Source organism: Lithobates pipiens, unplaced genomic scaffold (genome assembly GCF_037356315.1).
Source record: "Lithobates pipiens isolate NorthernLeopardFrog02 unplaced genomic scaffold, aLitPip1_a1.2 Scaffold_13, whole genome shotgun sequence".
Classification (NCBI taxonomy): Eukaryota; Metazoa; Chordata; class Amphibia; order Anura; family Ranidae; genus Lithobates; species Lithobates pipiens.
Window position 1 is genome coordinate 125,151,681 of NW_027507718.1, and position 26,068 is coordinate 125,177,748.

General features: G+C 42.5%; 1 protein-coding gene across 8 annotated transcripts in view; it reads left to right on the forward strand.

The window, feature by feature from the left end:
- MYO9B (myosin IXB) overlaps positions 1-26,068 on the forward strand; it is a 241,293-nt gene that overhangs the window by 76,041 nt on the left and 139,184 nt on the right. For all 8 annotated transcript variants that reach the window (XM_077475522.1, XM_077475525.1, XM_077475527.1 and 5 more), the window contains exons 3-4: positions 5,777-5,871; positions 21,964-22,026. In XM_077475522.1, the coding sequence (XP_077331648.1) occupies positions 5,777-5,871; positions 21,964-22,026 (158 nt within the window). The remainder of the gene's footprint in view (positions 1-5,776; positions 5,872-21,963; positions 22,027-26,068) is intronic.

Genomic DNA, 26,068 nt, shown 5'->3' on the forward strand with positions numbered 1-26,068 from the left:
TTGACAAAATGGGACAAATCTCCGTTATCCCTGGATCGGCAGATTCGGGTGAGCCAGTCAGTCAGGCACTCACTGCTCTGGTGGCTGAGGTCCCCGGCGCTTCGGTCCATGAAGTCATTCCCACCTCTACATTGGACTGTGATCACAACAGAAGCCAGCCTTACTGGCTGGGATGGCGTCTTATCAGGATTCGGTCGGACAACGCCATGGCGGTGGCATATGTCAGCCATAAAGAAGGAACAAGATGCTCGGCTGCAACACGGGAGGTCGCTCACATCCTTCAGTAGACAGAGCGACATTTACTGACCTTGTCGGCCATTTACATCACAGGAGTAGAAAACTGGCAGGTGGACTACCTAAGTCACCAGATGCTGGACCCAAGAGTATGGGCATTGCATCCAGAGGTGTTCAGGCTGTTGTGCCTGCGGTGGGGCACAACAGACGTGGATCTTCTGGCCTCCTGTCTCAATCGGAAGGTGCTGAGATGCGTATCCAGGACAAGAGATCCTTGGGCAGACGCGTCAATCGCGCTGGTAACTCCATGGGATTGGTACCGACTGATCTACGCCTTTGTTGACTCTTTCCCAGAAAGTGGTCTTTCTGGTGGCCGTTACATCGGCCGGGAGGGTTTCGGAACTGGTGGCCTTGTCTTGCAAGTCAATGTATCTGGTTATCCATTAGGATAAGGTGGTGTTGCGTCTGCAACCTTCTTTTCTGGCGAAGGTGGTTTCGGCATTCCGCATCAATGACAATGTGCTACCATCTCTGTGTCCTAAACAGAAACATCCTAAAGAGGTGGCCCTTTATTCCCTGGCCATGGTCAGGGCTCTAAGGGTATATTGTCTGCCACGGTTCCCTTTCGGAAGTCAGATTCTCTGTTCGTTTCGGTAGCTGGTCCGAACAGAGGTATGGCGGTTTCGTTGGCCACCACTTCCAGGTGGATCAGACAGATTGTAGTACAGGCCTACGCCTTGAAGGGGCAGGTGCCCCCATTTTTCTTGTCAGGGCCCATTCCACCAGGGCAATTGGAGCCTCTTGGGCTTTCCGTCATCAAGCGTCAGTCGATTGAATGGGTAAGCCGGCGACTTGGTCGTCCGTTCACACTTTTACCAAATTCTACAAAGTGGATCTAAGTGCATCGTCTGATGCGTGCTTTGGCCGTAAAGTTTTGCTGGCGGCTGTGTAATGTTACAATTCTGCACTCTTTACTCTGTTTTTAAAAAGTTACTTTTGAGTATTAATGCACTGTTGCAAGTTCTGATGCGGCTAGATAAGTGTGACTCCCCTGTTAGGGAGCACTTCTGGTTGTGGATGAATTTTTTTTTTTTCCTACCCCTCGTTATGACACTGCTTGAGGCTGACCCTGTGGTCAAGATTAATGGACCTGTGTCAGTCAGTGAACGATAGAAAATAGTATTTTACGATGAGTACAAAAATCCTTTCCCTGAAGTTCACTGACACAGCACTCTCCGCTCCTATTGTTTTACGTTATACTGCTTGTTGATGTACCGAAACTTCAGGAAGCAGGCTGGGGGGTTGTTGCTGAAGGGACCGCCCCCTGGGCAGAACTAGAAAGTTCTGCCTAGTCCTCTGCTGAAGGTGGCGTAACAGACCTATGGTCAAGATTAATGGCGCTGTATCAGTCGTTGAACTTCAGAGAAAAGGATTTTACAGCGAGTTCAAAAATCCTATTTTTGTTGCTTTGCGGCCTGAATTGAAGACAATTTTTGTCTTATCCAGCTGTATATGAAAGATATAACCTCAACATGTTGGGGGGGGGGGGGGGGGAACTGAATCGCTGAGTTGGAAAAAATCATCACCCCCTTGAGTCAGTGTTTTGTTGAACCACCTTTTGCTTTAATTACAGCCTTTAATCTGTGGAGCACGGCTCTCGCATCCACAGTGTGAAGTCGCAAAGCTTCACAGCTGGTTTTCCTTAGTTAAGATGCTGTGGCTAGGGACCCAAAGCCTAGTGAAGAAAGGGTTCGGGTGAGGATAGCGCTGGACACCTTGAAAGTTAAGTGTCCTTGTATTAAAAGTCAGCAGCTACAGTTTTTGTGGCTGCTGCCTTGTCATTTCTCATACGGAAGGTCCTCTTTAACAGTGAAGAAAAACACATCCAAACACCAGCAACTCAAATGCACAACAAATGTGTACATACAAATGAACCACAAACCAAGTTACAAAATGCCTAACTATAAAACAATATATACAAATGGGGAGCACCGAAAAGTCCAAAAGTAAAATTGGAGGTCAGAGCAGAGTTTCGGGATATAGGCAAAAGACAAACCGCAGGCACAGGATAAACAGCTAGCTGTATCTGACAGCAAATGAAAACCCTTTTAAGAACCTACTTGAAAACCATTGCAAAAGAGCTATTGGATGTTTTATCAGAACTGGGTTCCCAACGAATATTCTGGCAGACCAAATGGCTTCGTCAAAGTTGAGTGGTGTAGCCCTATAGTCTGTTCCCAAGCCAGGTGGCTGAATGAGATGTCAAGTTTTGGTGCTTACCCAATGCCTTAAGTTAATAACTAGATTGCGAGGTTGTGTCTGACCAGGCTTATGACCACTCGTGATCTCAAGGAGTTATTGGTAGGTTTCACTGACAAAGGAAGCAAAAGAAAGCATGGTCTTTGCAACTCTGCAGAGTTTTTTTTTTTTTTTTTCTTACATTTGCCCAATGTCCTTCAAGGAGCTAAAAGGAGCTTTTACTATATTCCAGAGAATGATGGCTGACTTTCTTAGGCCTCCTCAACACTTTGCAACAGCTTTTTGTAGATATTTTTAGCACAGACTTGGAACGTCACCTCCCTAAAGCATTTTCATGGCAAACCCCCCATAAAAAAATGGCATAGGGTTAGAAGAGGCCTGGTATCTGAGACATACCATTAACAGAGCCCTAAATTAAACACAGTTTAAAAGATTGAAGCTATGAGGGACTGGCCTTTTCTTGTCACCAAGAAAAAAGATCCTTCCTGGTTATTATTGGATACTATTGTAGGATCTTCCTAACTTTTGCCCACTGCTTCATACTAATAGATTACGGCCCCTTATAGATGATCCAGGCCATTGAGCACAACTGGAGGGTTACCTGATGGATTTTCCCTTTAAATCAGAGGACCGGGTGGTTGTACTAAAAAGATACTAATGCTCTCCTAAAAGCACGCTTTTTTTCTTTTCAGCAGATGTTTAAACCCCTGGGTTCCAACAGGGGGAGGGGGCTGTGCAAACTGCCCTAGCTGGTCAAGGGCATGATCTTGGATAGTGGTGTCATTCATACTTTTATTTTTATTTTTTATCAGGCAGACTGCTTGACTCCCTGCAATCTGGCTATTAATTAAGCAATAGACCGTGGATTAATAGGTGCACACAACCTGCCATACCTGATTAATAGTGTAGTAGTAGGGCGTATGATGGAGTCTGTGTAAGGAACAGACTGGGAGCTGACCAAACAGTCCAATTAATCATGGAAAAATAAAAATGGGCAGGGAGCAGCCAGTTTTTTTTTTTTTTTTTTTTTTTTTTTTCTGCACACATTCTCCAAGGGCACAAAAAAACGCTTGCCCTGTTCACAGAACACAAGTATTGCACCATGCATATTTTTTCTACATTTGCCATCCGGACTACCACTCTCTAAGCTGTACATTATGAAGCTGATCCCTGAAATAGGAATACAAAGGGTGTTTTGTATATCGTTCTGTTAATGTACCTTCCTTAGTCATGAAATAGACTATTCAACAAACATAACAGCAGTGTGCTAGCAAGCTTCATCTCCCAGAGCTTTTGGAGATTGGTTTGTCATAAGATTCCAGAGCTTTCAATGACCTCACCAGTCTCTGCAGAGCCCTGACTCACACATTCTTGTAGCATAAACCCTACAAGATCAGTCTGTAGGTTTCTTTTAGTAGCTATACTTGACTTTTTTATGTTAGTGCTGACAGTAAAAGAATGATTCTACAATACTGCATACATTTTATTGTTTTTATTTTTTTTATACGTGTTGTATCTCTCAACTATATGTCATCTGTTTCACACATCATACCACGTCATCAAATTGAATGCTGCCATTAAATAAAAATAAAAAAAAAGTTGCCACGGTTTGTGTTTGATCCAAATCCCACTTACACCTCAAATAAGTGAACAAGTGTATTAGTGACGTGAATTATGATCTAGCAGATTATGCAGGTGAGTGAGCTTTTAAAGCAAATTTTGGAGTACTAGTTGAGGTACAGATAATATATTAGATCTCCTCCCCTATTGTAAATAGTAGCATAAATGTGAAAAAACACCAAAAGGGAAAAAATTAAATATACTTACTTTACCTTTGCTTCTGTACTGTAAGGGGTGAGCTCACCATTTTTCTGACAAGTACCCAAAATCTCATGAGATGTTGACACAGCACAGTGCCATGTTTTCCTCGTACATCGCCAAAAAGACATCACCTTTACCTATGCACTACAGGAGGGAAGCTGTTGAAAGGTAAGTATATTTAGAATCCCTTTTTCTCCATAGGTGGTGTGCGTGTGTGTCTTTTTGTGCATTCACAAACCAATTCCCAGCACACTTACCAGCTAGCCTGCAAACAAACCAGATTGACCCTGTCTAATAACTGACGTAAAATCTGAGGGTTTTGCTCCACACATTTTTGTGTATTCTTGCAGGGGAGATCCCTGCATCCACAGGGTTGAAAAAAAAAAAAAACTTTACCCAGCTTTACATTTCGTTGGTTATTTATTTTTGTCATGTAAAATTTGTTGACTTTGAATTAGCAGATTATTTTTCTAACCTGAGGTGTTCCCATTTTGCATACAACTTTTTTACAGTAGAAAACTAAATTCGAAATTTTGGTTAATGCATAATTTGGACGATAACCGCAAGCTGTTATCCAGTAAACAAGAATATAAAAGTGGAAAAATACTGTAAACTGTACAACTGAGTGTGATTGCCTACTGTAATTCATTTCTTAAGCCAACGTTTTTTCTCATCTAGAAAGTTGTCTCAACCATCACCACCCTGCATGATGCTAGTCTGACGTTCCATAATTAAATGCTGTAGTTGGAATGTATAGTGACATTTGTGCAGTAATCGCTTCATATCCTTTTTTAAATGGAGGTTACAGCTAACTTTCTGTGGCGGGCAAGCCCAGTCACTTTTATGAGTAGGCCTTATTTCCTGGTACATTGCTACATCCATTTTTGGGGGAATCCATCTGGATACTAAGTAAAGTGTCATACGTGGGCAAATGTCCATGTTTTATCACATATAGAGATTTGTCATAAATCATAATCGCTATATTGAAACCTTTTTTTTTTAAATAATTAACTTTCTTCTTAAATTCTTGCTGTGTCCTGTAATTTTATGTGTACATTTTTTCACTGATTGACATTGTGTGTGTGTGTGTGTGTGTGTGTGTGTGTGTGTGTGCATAATTAATTTTCTTAAGCTTTGAATAGTGTGGAAATGGGTAGACTCCTAGTCAGATTTTTACCCATAGGAGGGTTTCCCAGTTTCCCTTTGCTTCCTGTTCTAGCGACAGCATTGTAACTGGGAGAAGAGGTGAGGAGACCTATTTTGCATTGACACCAACAATGATACAATGCTTACGGATAGATTTGTATCTCTTACCCTGGAATAATCCAATAATTCCAATAGTTTTTGTCTGAAGTCATGGTTTTGAAGCAGCTATATAATACACTGCTAGATATAGGTTGCATAACCCTCTGTCTAATGATATCTTGTGTTCACAATATCTTTCACTTTTGTCTATTTCCAGGCTTTTGGTAATGCCAAAACAGCACACAATAACAACTCCAGCCGCTTTGGAAAGTTCATCCAGGTCAATTACTTGGAGAGTGGCATTGTGCGTGGGTAAGATTTATAGGTTTTTCTGTCATTTTCAGCATCACCAAAGAAGAAATTATGGTTATGATTCAAGACAGCTGTTTCCCATTTTCTGTTAGTCTTATCTTAGACCCCCTTTCACAGTGTGGCGTCAGAGGTAAAGCTATTTTTAGCACTGCTTTACCATAGTTTTAGCGGTGCTATTCGGCAGTTAGCAAGAGCGGTTTTACTGTAAAGCCCTCAGGCTTTCACACTGGAGTGAATGGAACAGCTGTTTTAGTGCGGTTTGCAGGTGCTAGTTTTAACGCTATAGCCTGCAAAACGCCCCTGTGTGAAAAGGGTCTAAATATCTAAACTAGCACTTTGTCTTGCTTTATGCGTCAGATATTTGTAACAACCATCTGTTGACCAGTCAAGCACAGGAGCACATGCTCACTTTTGTTCAAAACCAGCACATGAACAGTGTGCTGTGGTCCTTCCTGGTGTGTTGGTAAGACAGGGACACATTCAGAATGAGCACTGTTCAGTCAGACTGCAGCAGCGCCACAAATGGGGCCCACAGTTAAGGCATTTTAGAAGCTGTCTGTTTATTTTTTTTATCCACTGGTTCCCCTTGGATGGATAGTGAATTTTATTCAGAAGGTACTCTTTAGCCATTAAAGCTAAAGGTCAGCACAAAACACATACGTTTTGTGCAATAGTGTGACTTTATCTACAGGTGGCTGCTTCTGGTAAAAAATCTTTCCTGCAGTGCCTCTTCCATAGCCTCCTGTTATCCGATACTGACCTGCGCATCTCTTTTCCAGCGCTGTGAGCCAGTGCTTCTAAGAAAAGATGCACCGCTTAACTTTACACCATTGTACCCTCACTGCCATTCATTGTGTTTGTATTACTATTCCCCCACAATGCATTGCATTCTTGGACTGGAGGAGTAGTACTTGAGTAACAGGATTTTCACTGCCCATTTACAGAATGTGATGTATTGTGTGACTGATATAATGAGCAATATCAACAGTGGAGAAGGCAGAAGGGGGCTGCTGTTAACTTTTACAATGTTAGAAAAGAGCTGCTGAGGGCAGTCAGTATCTGGCAGCTATGAAGGAGGCACTGCAGGAAATATTTTTAGCAGAAGCAGCCACCTGCAGCTACTGGAATACACACCGTTACTCATACGTTTTGTGCTGTAAAACATAAACTTAAAACAGAAGTTTGGGTATGACAATTTTTGCCACCCCTGTGGGATCCCCATGGAAGCTGGAAATCACTGTTGTGCACACCACTACTCTGGTGATCACCGCTAGCTTCCAAGTTCCATTTTGAGTAGGGATGAGCTCCGGCATGTTCACTTACTCCACATGCAGAGCCCGCCAGGAAGTCAGCGTTGCGCTAATCGCAGGCAGCAAGATATTGCCCGATCTCTGCAGCCGCGCATCGAGGGCAATGTCTCCCTGCCTGTGATTAGCGCAGCACCAACTTCCTGGTGGACTCTGCACGTGGAGTATGCGAACAGAAAGAAGAAAATGCAAAATGGCAAATCCCTAAATGGCACCCGTGTTGAGCGACTACATTAGGGCAACCACCTGGTATGGGACCCTAGTAAGAATGGAGTGAAGTAAAATATCTACAACCATTGCATGTCTTTCAAATTCTGGTCGCAAGGACTCATGTGCACAAGATGCTCAGCTCCTCTGAAGGCTTTTTTCTCCTGACAGGAGAAAAGCAGCTTAAAAAAAATTGCCTAAAGCCGCATTTTGCAAACAAGTTTAGGCCCGTTAAGCGTTTGGCTATTCATTCATTCCATTGGCCAGAATAGCAAGACTTTTTGTTGCTGTAAAATACCCTTTTCTGAGTTTGACAGACACCACTCTTTATATTTTCCAACATGGGATTATATTGATGCCTTCAGGAGTAGGGCACTCTGCAGAAAAAACAAACACAGCACCACATAAGGGCATTCCTAGCTAATCATAAACCCCTTATCTACTATAGGCAGCTCAGTTTGCAACAAAGCAGTACAAGTAGAAAAAAAACAGAGGGGTAAGTGCTGTGAACTCAGAGAAAGGGATTTTACAGTGAGTAACAAAAAATCCCTCATTCTCTCTATTGTTGATGGACACAGCTCTTTATTCTCAACCATAGGGACATCCCAAAATGGTGCCTCTATGTGGGATGGGAAACCAGAGAAAAAAATGCACGCAACCACACCCAAGATCCCCCTGAAAGGGGAACAAGAACCACAAAACAGTAGCCTGCAAAACTGGTGAGTGAAATTTGCATTTGAAGATGCTAAAACTGCAACCAGCAAAACCTGGTAAAGGTGTGTGTACAGGCAACTAGAAGACACTTTGCAAGCTTAAGACAGACTTCTGAAGATGAGAGGCACTAATTCTTGGTAGAGTGTGCCATAACAGTGACAGGAAGAACCTGGCCCTTAATGGTAAAAGCCTGGACAGCCGCCTACCCATTTTAGACCAAGAAACCTTGGTCTATTTGTCTGCCGCATGTGAGCACAAAAAAAGAAGCCGACTTCTAGAAGAAGGCCATAACAGACAGGTACACACAAACTGCCCAGACAACATTCAGGAAGTGGTGCACAGCCTCTTTAGGACATAACACAGTGAAGGAAGGACCGTAAAAGTCAGACGCCAACTTAAGAAGGGACAAATATATGGAGAACTACCTTATCCTTGTATATAACCAAAATGGGGGCCCATACAGGACAAGGCCACCAGCTGCAACACGTGGAAGTTCTAGTGACTAAACAGGCTACCTTCTGAGAGAGGGCAAGCAAGGTAAGACCTTCTTCTCAAAGAGAGGCTTCAGGAGAATGGAAATTACCAGATTCAGGTCCCACGATAGCACACAGCAGGAGCTACATATTGAATCCCTTATACTGAAGTACAAACCAAAGAGTGCATGGCCAGAAATGGCATTGAAAGAAAATTGCAAGGGACTGCATGATGCACGCACTTGCGGAGGGGAGAGTCTTGAGAGGCACAGGCTAAGACCCCCACCCCCCAATTCAGCCACATAGAAAAGAGCAGAGTCAGAGCTCAGCCCAAAAAAGAGCCCCACTACTTCTGGGTCAACTAAGGCAGCAACATAGACCTTGAGGAGAGTAGTGGACCCCACAGAGCCAACCACCTCAAGGAGCAGCGCACCACCACGGGCAAGGTAGGGCATCTACTCATCGATCCAGCCAAGGTAGCGGGTAGCACTCGCAAGACATATCCACCTCCCACCTAGGTAGGGGATGGACTGTCGACCAGGGTAACACTGTGACCTGTACGCCGGATGCCCAAGAGACTTTTAACTCACTAGCCACGCCAATCCAGGAAGGGGCTGTTGTGGCTGACCCAGTGGGTAGCTAAAAGTTTGCATGCACTTCCTGGCCATGCTGGAGTGACTATTGGATCTAGATTATCCCGCCTGTCACCAAGCCCGGCTGTTGATTGAAGAGCATCACAGGAAAAATCCAAGGGAATAAAAAGGAAAAAACTTATAGAACTACAGATCCCAGCAGGGAAGCCAGGTCTTTACTCCTACACTGAGCTGCCTATAGCAGAGAGGGTGTTTTATTACCAGCTAAGACTGCTGTGTGTTATTTTTTTTTGTCTAGTGTTCTACTTCTTAAGGTGTCAATATAACCCTGTGGTCAAGAATACAACGAGATGTGTCCAACGATCATAGAAAATCTTTTATTCTGGCCAATAAAATGAAAGAACCTTCAAGAGCTAAACTCAGCTGCAAAATGCTTACAAATGTTTGAGCACGTCAAACGTTTTTCTGCTCAAAAGCTGATCTCCTGAACACATCTCCTTTGTGATTTACCGTATATACTCGAGTATAGGCCGACCCGAATATAAGCCGAGGCCCCCAATTTACCCCCAAAAAAACTGGCAAACTTATTGACTCGTGTATAAGCCGAGGGTGAGACATGCCTGTCCATCCCTGTGTGTGTGTCCGTCCATCCCTGTGTGTCCGTCCATCCCTGTGTGTCCGTCCATCCCTGTGTGTGTGTGTGTCCATCCATCCATCCATCCCTGTGTGTGTGTCCATCCATCCATCCATCCCTGTGTGTGTGTGTCTCCATCCATCCATCCCTGTGTGTGTGTGTCTCCATCCATCCATCCATCCATCCCTGTGTGTGTGTGTGTGTCTCCATCCATCCATCCCTGTGTGTGTGTGTGTCTCCATCCATCCATCCATCCATCCATCCCTGTGTGTGTGTGTGTCTCCATCCATCCATCCATCCATCCATCCGTGTGTGTGTGTCTCCATCAGTGTGTGTGTGTGTGTGTGTGTGTGTGTGTGTCCAGCCTACCTGTGTCCCGAGCCTTTGTCCGAGCCTCCGTCCCGTGTCGTGCCTTGCCTTGCCTTCGTCCCGTCCCGTCCCGTCCCGTCCCGTGCCGTGCCGTGCCTTGCCTTGCCTCCGTCCCGTGCCCTCTTCGTCGGCGGCCATTGTAAAATTCAAAAGCCGCGCCTCCTCCTTCGCCTGTGATAGGCGGAACACTGAATTTCCCAGCAGCCTGTGTTCCGCCTATCACGGACGTCGTATCATCCTCGTCCGTAGTACGAGGATGAGCGGATGCCCGTGATAGGTGGAACACAGGCTGCTGGGAAATTCAGTGTTCCGCCTATCACAGGCGAAGGCGGAGCCGGAGGCGCGGCTTTTGAATCAGAATGGCCGCTGTCTGTCTGCTCGACACGCTGATCGAGCGGGCAGACAGCGATGACTCGAGTATAAGCCGAGGGGGGCACTTTCAGCCTCAAAAAAGAGGCTGAAAATCTCGGCTTATACTCGAGTATATACGGTATTTATTAATTTTCAGCCTCTAAACCCTTTTCTTCTAATACGCCTGTGAAGGCCTATGTGTGCATACAACATATTGGGGCGTTTTAGAATCTGAACAGAAAAAAGTTAAATGCCCTTAATGACCAGCGACTTACTCGTACGTTGCTGGACTTTCGGTGTTTACACTGAGCATCATATCGGTAACAAGCAGTCGGCCCGCTTACTAACTGCTTGATTTCTATCACAATTAGTGGGAGGGGACGTTGGTAATGGTAACTCAGAAGCAATGACATAACATCACTTTCGGTATCAAAGGCCCAATTTTAAAAATAAAAAAAACTTAATTATTCAAAAACACAGATCTTGGTGTTTTTGAATGCTTTCAAGGGCAGAAGAGAGATTTGGGGTCTTATTGAACCCAGATCCCTCCATAAAGTGTATATCATGTGCCTATTGCTGTCACAAAAGATGTTTACATTCCTTTGTGACAGCAATAAAAGTGATTTAAAAAAAATATAAAATGAAAGCAACAGTGTAACAATAAAATCAATTATATTGAAAAAAATAAAATCTGCTGCTGGATTTCAGACTTCCCTTTATTACCAGGTGGGAACGAGACCTAGGACTAAACTTTTATGGATAAACAGGTGGCGAATTCTCCTGTTCTTGTACAAAACCTCTATCTGTGCTAAGCACCAGGGATACAGGTTTAAAAGAGAAGTATGGTTTTGTTTTTATTTCTAAATCTTACATGGGTGAATGAAGTAGGGCTGCAACTAACGATTATTTTCATAATCGATTAGTTGGCCGATTTATTGTTTCGATTAATCGGTTAATAAACTTAAAAAAAAAAAAAAAAAAAAAGTGAGTCAAATTGACATTCATTTTCAACCACAGTGATGGGAAAATTTGGAAATAGAAAACTTCTTGGTCAAATTTTCAGACAGTGTATGTGGTTTTTGTTCAGAAATGAAGTGAAAATTTCAAACAAAATTCTTTCATTCAGCGAATGTATCTGAATATTCTCACCTGAAAATTGATCAGTGAGGCCAACATAATGCTCGGTACACACCTATGCAGTTTTTTGCATTTGATCTGTTTCTGCAGTGCTTTTTTGGCTGTACGTTTTAGAATTTTGTGCACATGATTTTACTGCGTTTTTTTGCAATTTTTTTTGGGTCAGATTAAAAAAACACAAATTGCTGCAAAAACGCATTACATTCTTTTCTGCAACTTCTCCATTGAAGTATATTGAGCCAAAAAAAGCTCCATTTTGCGTTTTAAAAGTCCCTGACCCTTTCCAAATATACAGTGGCTGAAAAAAGCACAGATATGAACGTGTCCCATAGGAAACCATGTAAATGAACTGTAGTGCGTTTCTGCAAAAAGCACCAATAAACATATAGATGTGAACCAGGCCTAAGACGTTTAGTAACATAATGGGGTTAAAAACTAAAATTAGCCCCTTTTTATAGTACAAAAAAGCAAATAATCACTACTGGAAGGGTTTTTTTTTTTTTTTTTTTTTTTTTTTTTACTGTAGAACTGTGAAAGTAATATTTACAGTAGTGATTATATTTTTGTACTATAAAGTTTTTTTTTTTTTTTTTTTTTTTTTTTTGTTTTTTTTTTTTCTTAACCCCATTATGTTCCTGGCTGGATTAATCGATTATGAAAATAGTAATCACTTAATTTCATAATCGATTAGTTGTCGATTAATTGTTTCAGCCCTAGAATGAAGCATCGGTCACCCAGGGCCTCTACACTGAGAATCGAACATCCCCAATGGTTCAGTTTTCACAGCTTCCCGACGATAGTGCTTCTGACTGTCAATCAGCAGCTCTCTGCTCTGCTCCTCCACGCTCATTGGAGCGCTGAGCTGTGAAGGGGCAGCGAGCCAGACACCTGGCGGATCCAGACTTCCATTGTCGGGATGACACGGTCCTGGGACTGATTTCTGTGATGTCAGCAGAGAGCGGAATTCAGTCTGCTCTCTGCTGAAAACGGGTCACAGGAGTGCAAAACTAATAGAAGAAACCCAGCCGAACAAGCTTAGGTTGGACTTCACCTTTAAAATGCTGACCTGGTGATACCATACACCTGTAAAAATTCATAGGATGTTCCTGCAATGAATTTTAATCCCCTCAACTGAAGATTGCTCTGGTGGGTCTCCTGGTCCTTTAAGTTTAGTGTTATGTCTGTATCTCTCCCACCCCCCTTTTTTTTTTTTTTTTTTTTTTTTTTTTTGATTTCTCCCCTATATTGTCCATTTTACTTAGTGTGGTCCTCTTGATCTTTCTTTCTCTGCTTTCTTATATATTTTCGCTATCTACCGTGTAAAATGTAACAAGTGGTACAGCGATTCCCTAGTACCTGGTTTTCCAGTTCACCCTTTTATACGCATATCTGCATCCTATGCTTGCTATTATTTTGCTGTGCTGACCTTTCTATGTACATATTTCATTTTAGACAGGCCTATGCTAAGGTATCTGTACTAACCGTGTTACACCTTAAAATAAAGTATTAGAAAAAAACAACAAGAAGAAATGCCTAGAGCTCAAGTGGTTAAAAGCTGCATTTAAAAAAAATAATAATCTTAATTATGCTGAGTGTGAATGAAGCCTCAGTTCTTGAAGCTGCCCTAACCTTTTTGATCAAACTTGATCACATTTTGCAGAATTAGAGATAGATATGGGAGAAGATGTGACACTTCTGCCTTCACAATTTAGCATTCAGGCCTATTTCTCGAAAGGCTTCGGCTTGTGTAAGAGCAGTGTGAACAGCAAGCTTTGACAAAGCATTTGCAGAGCTTTCAGCTATCCTTTGTTGAAGCTTTTAAAGTACCATTCAGCTCCAATTTGTAAATGTTGAAAACAGATCCTCATTGGAGTGTTAAGTGCTGCTTTAAGCTGTTAGTGGGCTTCAGCAGACTTTCCGCAAGCTTCAAGAAGTTCTGAGGACTGCTAGCAGCTTGTTTAGGGTCAGTCAACACTCCCATTAGGATCTGTGTTCAGCATTTACAAACTGGAGATGAATGGTGCATTAAAAGCTTTAACAAAGCTTGCTGAAAGTTCAAAGTTTAAATATAGCATCATAAAACAAATATTTTAGACAAACGTGCAAAAAGTCGCTCTCAAATGCATCTTCAGTGCATTTCTTTTTTCACCATAACATGTGCATCAAATGAAGTTCCATAAAAATTGAATTGCCCATCATAGTGAAAGTCCACTGGAATCAATGGCTGCCTAAACTACATGCAACAAAAACCCATATCAGTAATAAGTAGGGTTCCCTTTTAAATCCGATCCATCCTCTGTCCAGCTACTCTAAAACTTTGATTCTGCCACAGGTGTAACAGATTGCTGTATAGATAAAGCTCACGTACCAGAGCAACAAAAGATGGACCATAGTGTAGTATTTTTAACTCAGTAGTGAGTATATAATAGTTTCACACACCATGTCTTGATCTTCCACCATGATTAAAAGGTATAATTTGTACACCGATCACCAGATAGAATACAAACCAACCAGAGATATATTGCTGTTCAGTAATGCGCAGCATATTACAAAAGTTGAAAATAGGTGATGCGCCCTTTAAGCTAACTCCAGCTTCCCCCTTCCCCATCCCCTGCATGTATGTATCCACTTCCACTCGGGCATTGATAGTTGTCACTAATATGCACTGTGGGCCCTGGCAGGCGGCACTGGTGGGCACAGATGAGGTGGCGGTGCCTCTTCCGCACCGATGTCCCTTACACAGGAGCCAGTGTATAGTGGGTTTTTTTTCAGTTGTTTTTTGTTTTTTGTTTTTACTGCTTTCACAAATGCATATTGATAAATACTAGTGAAGTATATCTGTAGAGGATATTTAAATTTAGTCTGAGCTTGTGGTTGGGTCTTTTTTATCTGACTACACCAGTGTTCACTAGAGTTCCATGTGTACATCTGCTTAATGACGATACAACAAAGGGTACAATGACAGACTCATATTAAACAGCAAGGGCATTTATGACTTTTTTATTTTTGCAATGTATCTTAATGTAGAACTAAAAGTAAAACTTTTATTTTAGATCACTTTTTTTATTTTTATTTTTTATGTATTTTAGATGGAGTAAGGGAAAGGAGGATATATAACCCCTGTTAAGTGTGTGTGTTTTTGTTTTTTTCCCCATCTGTCTCATTGGGGAGATTTCACTTCCTGTCCCATAGCAAAAGTGGAAAGTGAGGGAGAAATCTCTCCAATGTGACAGTTTCATGGTTGTCCCCAGAAGTAGTGTCCTCATTGGAAGATTTCTCCTCTCTTCCTATTGTGGGGATAACTCAAAACGTGAAATTTTATTTCACGTTCAGTGATTAACAGTAAACAGTACCAAGAAATAAGAGAGGGTAAACCTGCCCCATGGGGCCACAGACGGCAATAAAAACCTGACCGTTGTTCAAATTCCTCCCCACACTATGTAAAATTAAATAAGTTTTGCCTCTATACTTAATATTATTATTTTTTTAACAGATGTTCTTTATTCTTTTTACATCAATTTATAGAAAAGAACAATGGTCGCATGTACAATTAACACCTACAACTGTTCGGAAGTAAGCCTAAAGCAGTATACACAAGATATGGTGACCATCAGAAAAGTATACAGACAGTTTAGGTACTCTTAGTGTAAACAGTAAGCTATATATTTTACAATCTATAAATTAGGGCTTTGAGGCAAACACTTGAACGTACCTGTGTGGGGGGGGATAAAGAATGGAGATGAGAAAAGGAGAGGTGGGCGGTGTATAAGTATACTTATACTTTAACCGTACAGTTCTGGACACTTGATATTCATTGCCCCTTTGTTATAGGCTTGCTCTTTGCTTGACTAGTTTATTATTTTACTTGACATTTTTTGCTCAACTCTGCACTGTCTTCTAATAGATCAATAGAAGCTGTGCATCCGGATCAGTGTAGCCTTGGTGAATCCTTGGGAGATGTACCTGGACCCCACGCCACGTGGACAAGCCTGTAATGTTGATTAGAGCACTGGATGCTGTGTCAGCACTCACCTTGGCAACATATGCTGTATGGGTCCAGGGCTGTGGTCCTTCCCTATAAAACTTAAGCCCTGAAAACTCCTTTTGAAGGCATAGTGATGGGAAATGCCTTGACACTATAGCAGGGGTCGGCAACCTTAAATAAGTGCAGATCTACCTGGACAACATGGAAGAAGTCAAAGATCACCGGACACAGTGCCGTCTAGTGTCTCCTTCTCACACCTGATTTAATCCTCCCATTGCTGTACTACCGTGTTGCAATCTCATGCATTGCCTCCTCACCACCTGTGAAACATACTTGGATCGCTTTTCAGAGGTGCTGCAGTGCCTGTGCTCTTGGTTACATTCAGCAACGGCATCCTCAGATGCTACCATCTGCCAATCGTGACCCATTCACGTAAATAGGACCACTCTGCAAGTGCCCCACAACTGCATTCTTCTGCAGGGTCCAAGGGGGTTAAAGCAGGTGGTGAGAAAGCAACACAATGCTTTAACCCCTTGTTTGCTGTAATGTACAAGGTTGCAGGGCTCTTGCTGAGGGGCTTTGTTCACTTGAATGGGTCATGCTCCTGCTGTGGCTGCGACATGTGTACAGCCCTGGCTACTGCAGCAAAAGGGGGTTGGCTGGGGTGGAGTAATAAAAACAGGTCCTAACTATGGGGTTTTAGCACTCCCCAAATTGCAAATTGTAAATTAACCCTTACTGTTCTGAGCCCTGACTGCTTTCACATGGATGTGATGCAGTTTACTTGCACTATGGGTGCAGTGCATCTGCAACTTCGGTTAGCTCTTAATAAAGTGCACCAAAAAGCCTACGTTCAGGAGTTTTTCAGTGTGCTTTCAGAACATGCAAAAAACCCGCAGGATATAATAGAAGTCGATGCCTAAGCACAAAAAACCCACAGGAAAGATGCAAATAAACTGCAGCACTTCAGTGTGAAAGCAGCCCTATACTATTATGCCCAGTGTGTTGCGTCACACTGACCTGAAGATTTCTTATTTCCTGCTGCTGCCAACACTCTGGAGACTGCTAACTGGGATATGAGGTGGGGGTGCAGTTGGTACCACTCTGCATGGGACAGGAGCCAGCACTACAGAGGAGGCATCGGCTTATGTGGCTCTTGCTCCCTTCTAGAGCTCCAACTTTATAAGTAGTCCCTCTACATTGTACTCTGATGCTTTGGAATGGTGGGTAAACAAGCACAGACTGAGATCTACCAGTCATCTGTCTGAGATCTTACCGGTTGCTGACCCCCGCTATATAGTGACCACCGTCATGGACAGGTAAGATAGGGTTATCCTGTTGATTGGACCACTACTCTAACTCCATAGCAAGTATGAGGCATATCTGCTGTTTGCTTTACACATGTGTATACCTTAAAACTGTCAATTTTTCTACTTTATTTTGTGTTAGGCTTTTCAAACATGGTGCTAAAATAGTCTCGGGTGAATTACTAGATGTTACCTCACAACACATTCACACAGTTAACTTACACTCCCACCTACAGCCTTTTATAAGGTACTCTGGTCATTCCTCTTACCCTTGTGTTACAAGAACTTCACTGCAGGTCGCTTACTGTGTACTACTCCATGGAAATTCTGTGGCACCCTACTCTGAGTACCCAACAGAGGAATACCCTCACTCATAGCAGTGGCAGAAAGCAGGCACAAGGGAACCTCGCCAAAAGCTCAGGCAAAATTTTTTTTCTACCAACAGCCTTCAAAACAGTCAAACCACTCAAAGTGACAAGGTCTCCCTTGCACACTGCAGGACTCTAGGTAAGGCCCCATTCACATTTGTGCAACTTGTCATGCGGCTTTGGACCTCAAAGTCGCATGACAAGACACAGCCCATTCTCTTCAATGGCACTGTAGCTTTGTAAGCCAGCTACTTGGAATAAAGTACCATGGTGTGATTTTAGAGTGCAGCTCTGTTTCATTGTTTTTGCAATACTTGATGTTATGACTTCATGCAGTATGCCAGTGTTTTGCTCACTTCTGCTGTGTGCAAAATCCTTGGCATTGTTGCACTCATTTCTCACTCGGCCTCTTTGGGTTCTAAATGACAAGCCAGGTGTAAAAACATATACCCCATCCATGAACAAATAGAATGGGCCATTTATGACAAATGGGTCAGCCCTGAAAACATTTCACCCCTCCAAGAATCATTCTTAAACCTCTTAATTGAATTACATTGAAGATGTGCCTTCATTCAAAGATACTGCTGATATAAAGTTTGAGATGCTCTTCTCTTCTTCTAAGGGCTTCTTTATTCTCACAGGCCCAGCTCTGTAATAAGCTGTTGCAATTTCTGTTTGTCACACTGCAGCTAATTGGACTAAAGGAATGAACAACCAACGACCGTACTTTCGTGGAGCACTTACAAACTTTACCCTCCTCTTTGCCTTTTTGTATTGATGCCTAAACAAGTTATGTCACAGATCTGTAGAATGGCTCAGATTTCTGTCCATATGCGCAGAAACTTGTGTCTAAAAGCCTGGACAGTGGAAGCTGCCTGTAAGAGATGCCAAATTTGTATGCCTTATGAAGGTAGAGGCCCCTTCGGTGAGCCGCTTGACAAGTTCATCAAAGATGTCACAGGTTGAAAAGTCCTCCCTCCAAAGTGGAAATTAACAAAATCTTCATCCTCGGGTCTTTCGCCTCCTCAAAAATAAGAGCACGTCAGTTCTCTACCAAGGTTTCAACCTCTAAACCAAAATTCAGCCAGGTGATAAAAAATATATATGTATATATATATTACTGTTTCCCAATCCATACATTTGAGGTGAAATTGTGAGTCTCCCACTGCGCTATTGTATTTTGGCAGTGGGACGCCCCCCGCTGCCCGAGTACACTGATGCGGAAGGAGTCAAAGACTAGATAATCTACTCTTGAGCAGGAACGGCCATGCATAAATTGAAACTCTGAAGCTGGTTTCTGATTCCCTGACTAACTTTCAATCCATGTATGGCCAGCTTAAGGCTACTGTTCACACTGAGGTGTTTTACAGGCATTTAAGAGCTAAAAATAGCGTCTTCAAAGCGCCTCTGTGCTTTCCCACTGGAGTGGTGCGCTTGTAGGATGTTAAATGTCCTGTTGGTTTAGGAGCAATGTATATGCTGCTCCTAAAACGCCCCTGCCCATTGGGCGCTATTAACACTTTCCTCAGCCTCTAGCTGAGGTTAAAAGCACCCTGCTAGCAGCGAGAAAGTGCTGCTAAAACAGCGTAAAGAGCCGCTAAAACTAGCGGCGATTTACCACCGACACTCACCACCCCAGTGTGAAACTGGCCTTAAAGTTTAAAAAGAATGTCCTGGTACCTTGGGCACCATAAACCTCCTCAGCTATCCTATATAATGAAATTGACCACTCTACTAAGACATTGGTTACTGTGGATCAAGCTCTGCCAAGAACAGCACTGTAGCATGATGCTGCTCAGAATTTAACAGTCCTCAGACTTGAAATTAAAGAGAAACTTTACAGTTTTTAATAAATTAAAAGTCAACAGCTACAAATGCTGCAGCTGCTGTGTTATTACGAATCTATGGATTTCAGAGCTTTCTTCCGCTGCCGTCTCTTCTCACCACTGTAGGTCCTCTGCGCCACTATTGGATTTGGAAGCCAGCTGTACTACTTTGTGGTACTTTTTTTTTTTTTTTTTTTTTTTTATGGAAAACTTTGCTCTAAGGACTTTGATGGACTCATCCAGCAAAAACCTTCTTATCTTAATAAAACCTAATTTTCCCACCTTGGGGTGCCTTTGCCAAATGCCAAAAAATTGCCCAAAAAATATATACAAGCCTTTGAGTGAGAAGAGTAGCGTTGAAATACTGGTCAGCACCTGTGTGCAAACGTGTGTTTGCGTTGGAAGAATAAATGTCTTCTAATGCTTGTTAACCTATGTGTGTTAATGTTGCTGCATTATGTAAAACTACTAGTATGTATTTTTACATTATAGAATGGGGTGCCTTGAGATTGTGCATAAACTCCTTTTTTTCTGTTTTTTTAAACTGTTTTTCTCGTAGTGGTAAACTTTAAGACCCCTTTCACTCTGCGCCACCCATAGTGTCAGCGGTAAAACGCGGCGTTTTACCGTCCGACTTGCGGTGCATTCCGGCCACTAGCAGGGCACTTTTAAGCCCCGCTAGCAACCAAGAAAGGGTTAAAACCGCCTGCAATGCACCGCAATAGCACCGTTTTGCCGGTGTTATAGCCACGCTGCCTCATTGATTTCAATGGGGAGCAGCGGTGGAGGAGCGGTAAATGCACCGCTCCAAAGGAGCTGCTGCCAGTACTTTTCTTGACGTCCTGCCAGCGCACTGCTCCAGTGTGAAAGCCCGAGGGCTTTCACACTGAAAACAATGGAGCAGCTGTTTGAGGGAGTATTGCTGGTGCTATTTTTAACATTATAGCGCCTGCAAAATGCCCTCGGTGTTAAAGGGGTCTTAAGCCATATCCTGTATACTTGCCACTTAGAACCTACGACTCTGCCAAGATAGAACTGCGGATTACACCTTACTTGAATCAGCATGGCATGAAAGTCATGGACCATGTTCATATCCTCAACCCCTATAACGTAATATGCTAGAAACCAACATTCACTACAGCTTCCCCATATTGTTGCTTGTAACACTGAGTGAGCTTGGCTGACACATTCACAGTGTTACGTTGTAAATGCCGTACTGTGTACCATATCATATTGTGTTTACTTGCTTAAACTGTAGTAAAAATCATAGAAACCGCAAACAATATTGTATAAGCTGAAATTCCAGAAAGTGTTACTAAACCCATGACCATGCAATAACTATATATTGTCTCCCACAGTACACAGAACATGGAAATGCAACTATTTTAGTAAATATTAACTACTAAATACCTTTTCTCTTCAGCAGTATATAGCAGTCTTCTGACTTCTTCTAGTGTCTGTTTAACCACTTGCCAACCACCCGCCGCAGGAGTACTGCGGCAAGGTGGCTTGGCTTCGCAAATCGCTGTGCCGGTACTCTTGGCCTAAACTGATACTTTACTTTTTCTTTTTTTATTTATTTTTTCTTTTTTTGCATGTTTATTGTGGCAGAAAGTAAAAAAAATATATGTGTGTGTATGTATGTATGTGTATGTGTGTGTGTATATATGTGTATATATATATATATATATATATATATATATATATATATATATATATATATATATATATATATATATATATATATATATATATATATATTATATAATTTTTTTTTTTTTTTAATAGCGTAAAAAATAAATTGCAGAGCTCATCAAATACCACTAAAAGAAAGCTCTATTTGTGGAGAAAAAAACATAAATTTTTGTTTGGGTACAACGTCGCACGCAGTGCTGTATCTCAAAAAATGGCCTGGTCATTAAGGGGATAAAGGCTGGTAGGAAGAGGTTTTGTTAATTCTCTGACTTTCCCATGAGGCTGCAGGACCCTTGACCCTCTGTCTGGACTGTGTTGACTGGCCCTGTGCTGATCACATGCACCCTACCCCCCCAAAAAAAAACTCTCCAGCAATACACCCCAAACTGAGCATGTGCAGAGTGCCGCCAAGGCTCTATTCTATCAGCAGATGGATTGGGGACAGTGGAAGAAGGGGAGGATCAGAGAAGAAGGGATTAAATGTCCTATTTACACAATGCATAGGATTAACCCCTTAGGTCCCACTGTTGTAGGTTTAGTAAGCTCATCAACATGCTAATTACATTTTAAAAGCATGGCTAGTGAGGGAGCCAACAGGGTGCTGTACATGGCTTCCTGAAAATATCATAGCACCCTGCTTCAGAACTCTGTTAAGAACCCTCAGCCCAGATACAAGCATTGGGCTGGCTTGTGAGAGGAGTTGTACATCTATCATGTTTTGATGGGTGAATGTCTGTCTACATAGAGGACTGGGGATTCTTTGGAAAACTGCATTTGCATAGAGTGCGCAAGGTGATGCCAACATGTGATGCTGAGCCTCTGATTGAAAGAAGTAAAATCCATTGACTGAAAGGGATAGATCATAGACAGTAAGGCTGGGGAGGAATCCTCTAGCCTAGAAAAAGATGCACGTCCTCCAGCTGGGACATGAGACAGGCATGATCTGACTGCATCCACAGCTATCCACTCTGTGCTGTACAACAGAACAGCAGCAGGGTCCTTATCTCTCATACAAAAAAGTTAGGCTTTGCCTACACTTTAAATGTAGACCCCTAATAATGTTTCTTACCTGTATTCCTTTTTACAGTGTTCTCATAGTTTAATATTGTTTTTGTTGTTTTATTAGAGCTGTCGTGGAAAAATACCTCCTTGAGAAATCCCGACTTGTGTCTCAAGAAAAGAATGAAAGGTAAGATACAGTGCAATGATCCGTTTTAAAGGACCACTATACTTCTGTGTCCTGTACAATAAATTGCCCCGCAATATCGCTTTCCTAGTCACAAACACCAATAATGTATTAAATAATAAAAATGTTAGGATTTGAGATCAGCCCACTGGGCTTAAAAATGCAGCTTTTGACTTTTTTTTTTTTTTTTTTCTCCGTCTGCCTGTAAATGCACCTCTAATTTAGCCTATGCCCATGCAAAGCACATATAGGCATTTAAGTCTATTAGAAGAAGAGCATTTTCGCTGGGGTGGGGGGGGGGGGGGGGGGGGGGAGGGAAACCCTAGCACCAACACATTGAGGAGAGAGCAGAGAAAATGTCTGTACCTAAACTGTAGACAGGTTTAACACTTGAACATGGCCAGTGGAATCCATAAACATTTAAACACTTCATGCGCCTAAAAAGCATGCATAATGCGGCTTTAGATCCTTTTTTTAAGCAAACTTTCCCTTGCCAGGGGAAAAGATGTTTAGGGGCTGAGCAAAAGCTTTGTGTGCATGAGGCCTTCAACTGGGGGGGGGGGTTAGCTTTGTTTTTAAATTGTTTGCCTACAGTTGTTTAGCTCTGTCATTTTTACAGATTGGACCCATTTGATTTGTTTCCTGCTAAAATTAATGTATCTTGTGGTACATGTTGTATGGAGAATGTCACAGGTGAAGGTTATACCTTAATTTAATGGTATCCACTCATTGACTTTTAACAATTTCAGACCATTTTTAATATCTAGGGACACATTTTCAACCTCCCCTTGGAATCATTTACTGATATCAATATATGGCCTATTACTAGGACATTTAGGGACAGGATACAAAAATGGAAGGACCTCCTACTAACGTTACTGAGCAGAGTGAATCTATTTAAACCGGAGTTCATCCAAAAGTGGAAGCTCTGCTCATCTCCCACCACCCACATTTGGCATCTTTTCGGGGGGCGGGGGGGGGGGGGGCAATTCATGTTTTTGACTGGAATGTCCCCACTTTGGAGAAATCAAGCTGTGGCAACATTATACGGAAGTTTAGCACCCTTCCCCTGCCGCTGGGCCATTCAGAAAGCGTAGCACGCTTGGTGCATGTGCAGTAGGGAACTGGCTGTGAAGCTGCAAGGCTTCACTGCCGACCACAGGCATTGGCGGCGGCAGCACCCGAGAACTAATAGCTGACATTGCTGGATTCCATGACAGGTAAGTGTCCTAATATTTAAAAAATAACTTTGCCTTAAAAAAAAAAAATTCTACCGAAATGTATATGTTCTCTCTAATGCCCCGGTGCATCGAGTAAAAATAGAAAACTAAAATAATGCACTTGCATAAGCGTGCACACACTCTCTTATAACTGAGGGATGTAGCTGTGCTCAGAATTATGCAATCACACTCATGTTAAATAGGAGTCAGTACACACCTACCATCATTTAACTTGTCTCAAATAAAGTTCAGCTGTTCTAGTAGGTCTTTTCTGGCATTTTCTTAGTCGCATCCTACAGCAAAAGCCATGGTCCGCAGAGAGCTTCCAAAGCATCAGAGGCATCTCATTGTTAAAAGGTATCAGTCAGGAGAATGGTACAAAAGAATTTCCCAGGCATTAGATATACCATGGAACACAGTGAAGACAGTCATCAAGTGGAGAAAATATGGCACAACAGTGACATTACCAAGAACTGGACGTCCCTCCAAAATTGATGAAAAGATGAGAAGAAAATTGGTTAGGGAGGCTGCCAAGAGGCCTACAGCAATATTTAAAGGAGCTGCAAGGTTATCTGGCAGAAACTGGCTGTGGTACATGTGACAACATTCTCCCATCTTCATATGTCTGCTATGGGGTAGAGTGGCAAGAGAGAAGCCTTTTCTTACGAAGAAAAAAAAATCCAAGCTTGGCTAAATTTTGCAAAAACACATCTGAAGTCTCCCAAAAGCATGTGGGAAAATGTGTTCTGGTCTAATGAAACCAAGGTTGAAAATTTTAGCCATTTATTTCAAGATATTTTTGGCACAAAAACACTGAACGTTACCAAAAGAACAGAATACCCACAGTGAAGCATGGTGGTGTCAGAATCATGCTTTGGGGCTGTTTTTCTTCAGCTGGAACAGGGGCCTTAGTCAAGGTAGAGGGAATTATGAACAGTTCCAAATACCAGTCAACATTGCCACAAGACCTTCCTCTTCGTATTCATCTTTCTAGCAGAACGATCCAAATCCACAAAGGAATGGCTTCACCAGAAGAAGATTCAAGTTTTGGAATGGCCCAGACAAAACCCAGACCTGAATCCGATTGAAAATCTGTGGGGTGATCTGAAGAGGGCTGTGCACAACAGATGCCCTCGCAATCTGACAAATTTGGGCTGTTTTTGCAAAGAGTGGGCAAATATTGCCAAGTCAACATGTGCCATGCTGATGGACTCGTACCCAAAAAGACTGTGTGCTGTGCACACTTATGCAACTATTATTATTATTATTATTATTATTATTATTATTATTATTATTATTATTATTATTATTATTATTATTATTATTTTTTTATTTTTTTTTTTTATTTTTTTTTTTTATTTTTTTTTTTTACTTTCATCCAAGATTTTCAAATTGTTTTACTGAGTTGTACAGTTTATAGGTCACATTAACCACCTAAGGACCGCCGCATGGCAATGTACGTCGGTGCAATGGCACCGACAGGCACAAGCACGTACATGTACGAGCTCGCCTTCCAGCGGGTGGGGGGTCCGATAGGACCCCCTCCGCTGGATGCGGCGGTCCGTTTCACTGCAGACGCGATCCGGGATGAGGGGATGGCCGTTGGTTTCTGGCCATCCCCTCTCGATCGCTCCTGGCGAATGAGAAGCTTCCTCCGCTGTGTATTGTAAACACAGGAAGGAGGAAGTGATGTCACTCCCCTCGTGGCGGTCTTTTTGACCGGACGGCGAGGAGAGAAGACATCCAAGTAAGTGCACCAACACTACACTGACACATAGGCACACTTTTCACCCCAGTCACCCCCCGATCGCCCCCCCCCCCAGTCACATTGTCACTGATTGCAGTGATCATTTATTTACTGATCACTGCATTTAGTGTCAATTGTGACTGTAAAAAGTGTCAGGGCAGCTAGTGTTAGGCCCCTTTAGGTCCAGGGTAGCCCCCTACCCCCCCTAATAAAGGTTTAACCCCTTGATTGCCCCCCCAGTTAACCCTTTCACCCCCTTTTACCAGTGTCACTAACCGATAGTTTTTCTGATCGCTGCATTAGTGCCACTGGTGCCGCTAGGAAGCTAGTTTTTTTTTTTAGTTTTTTTTGGTTCACCGCCAGGTTTTTATAGCGTTGGGTACCCCGATATATAACCTAATAAAGGTTTTAACCCCTTGATTGCCCCTAGAGTTAAACCTTTCACCAGCGATCACTGTATAAGTGTCACGGGTGACGCTGGTTAGCCAGTTAGTTATTTAGTTAGGTTCCCCGTCAGGTTTTTATATATAGCGTCAGGTGCCCCCATATAAATACCCAATAAAGGTTTTAACCCCCTGATTGCCCTTAGTTAACCCTTTCACCAGTGATCACCGTATAAGTGTTACGGGTGACGCTGGTTAGGTAGTTCGCTTTTTATAGCATCAGGGAACCCGTCATTTATTACCCAATAAAGGTTTAACCCCCTGATCACCCGGTGGGTGATATCAATTAGGTTTTAGGGTCAGATAGGGTCTGCGTCGCCCCAGGCAGTGCTAGGTTAGTGCCAGTACCGCTAACACCCACGCCAAAGCATACACCTCCCTTAGTGGTATAGAATCTGAACAAATCAATATCTGATCTGATCAGATCTATACTAGCGTGCCCAGCAGTTTAGGGTTCTAAAAAAAAACATTGTTAGCGGGATCAATCCAGATACCTGCTAGCACCTGCGTTTTGCCCCTCCGCCCACCCAAGTGCAGTATCGATCGATCACTGTCACTTACAAAACACAACACACATAATTGCAGCGTTCGCAGAGTCAGGTTTGATCCCTGCGATCGCTAACAGTTTTTTTTGT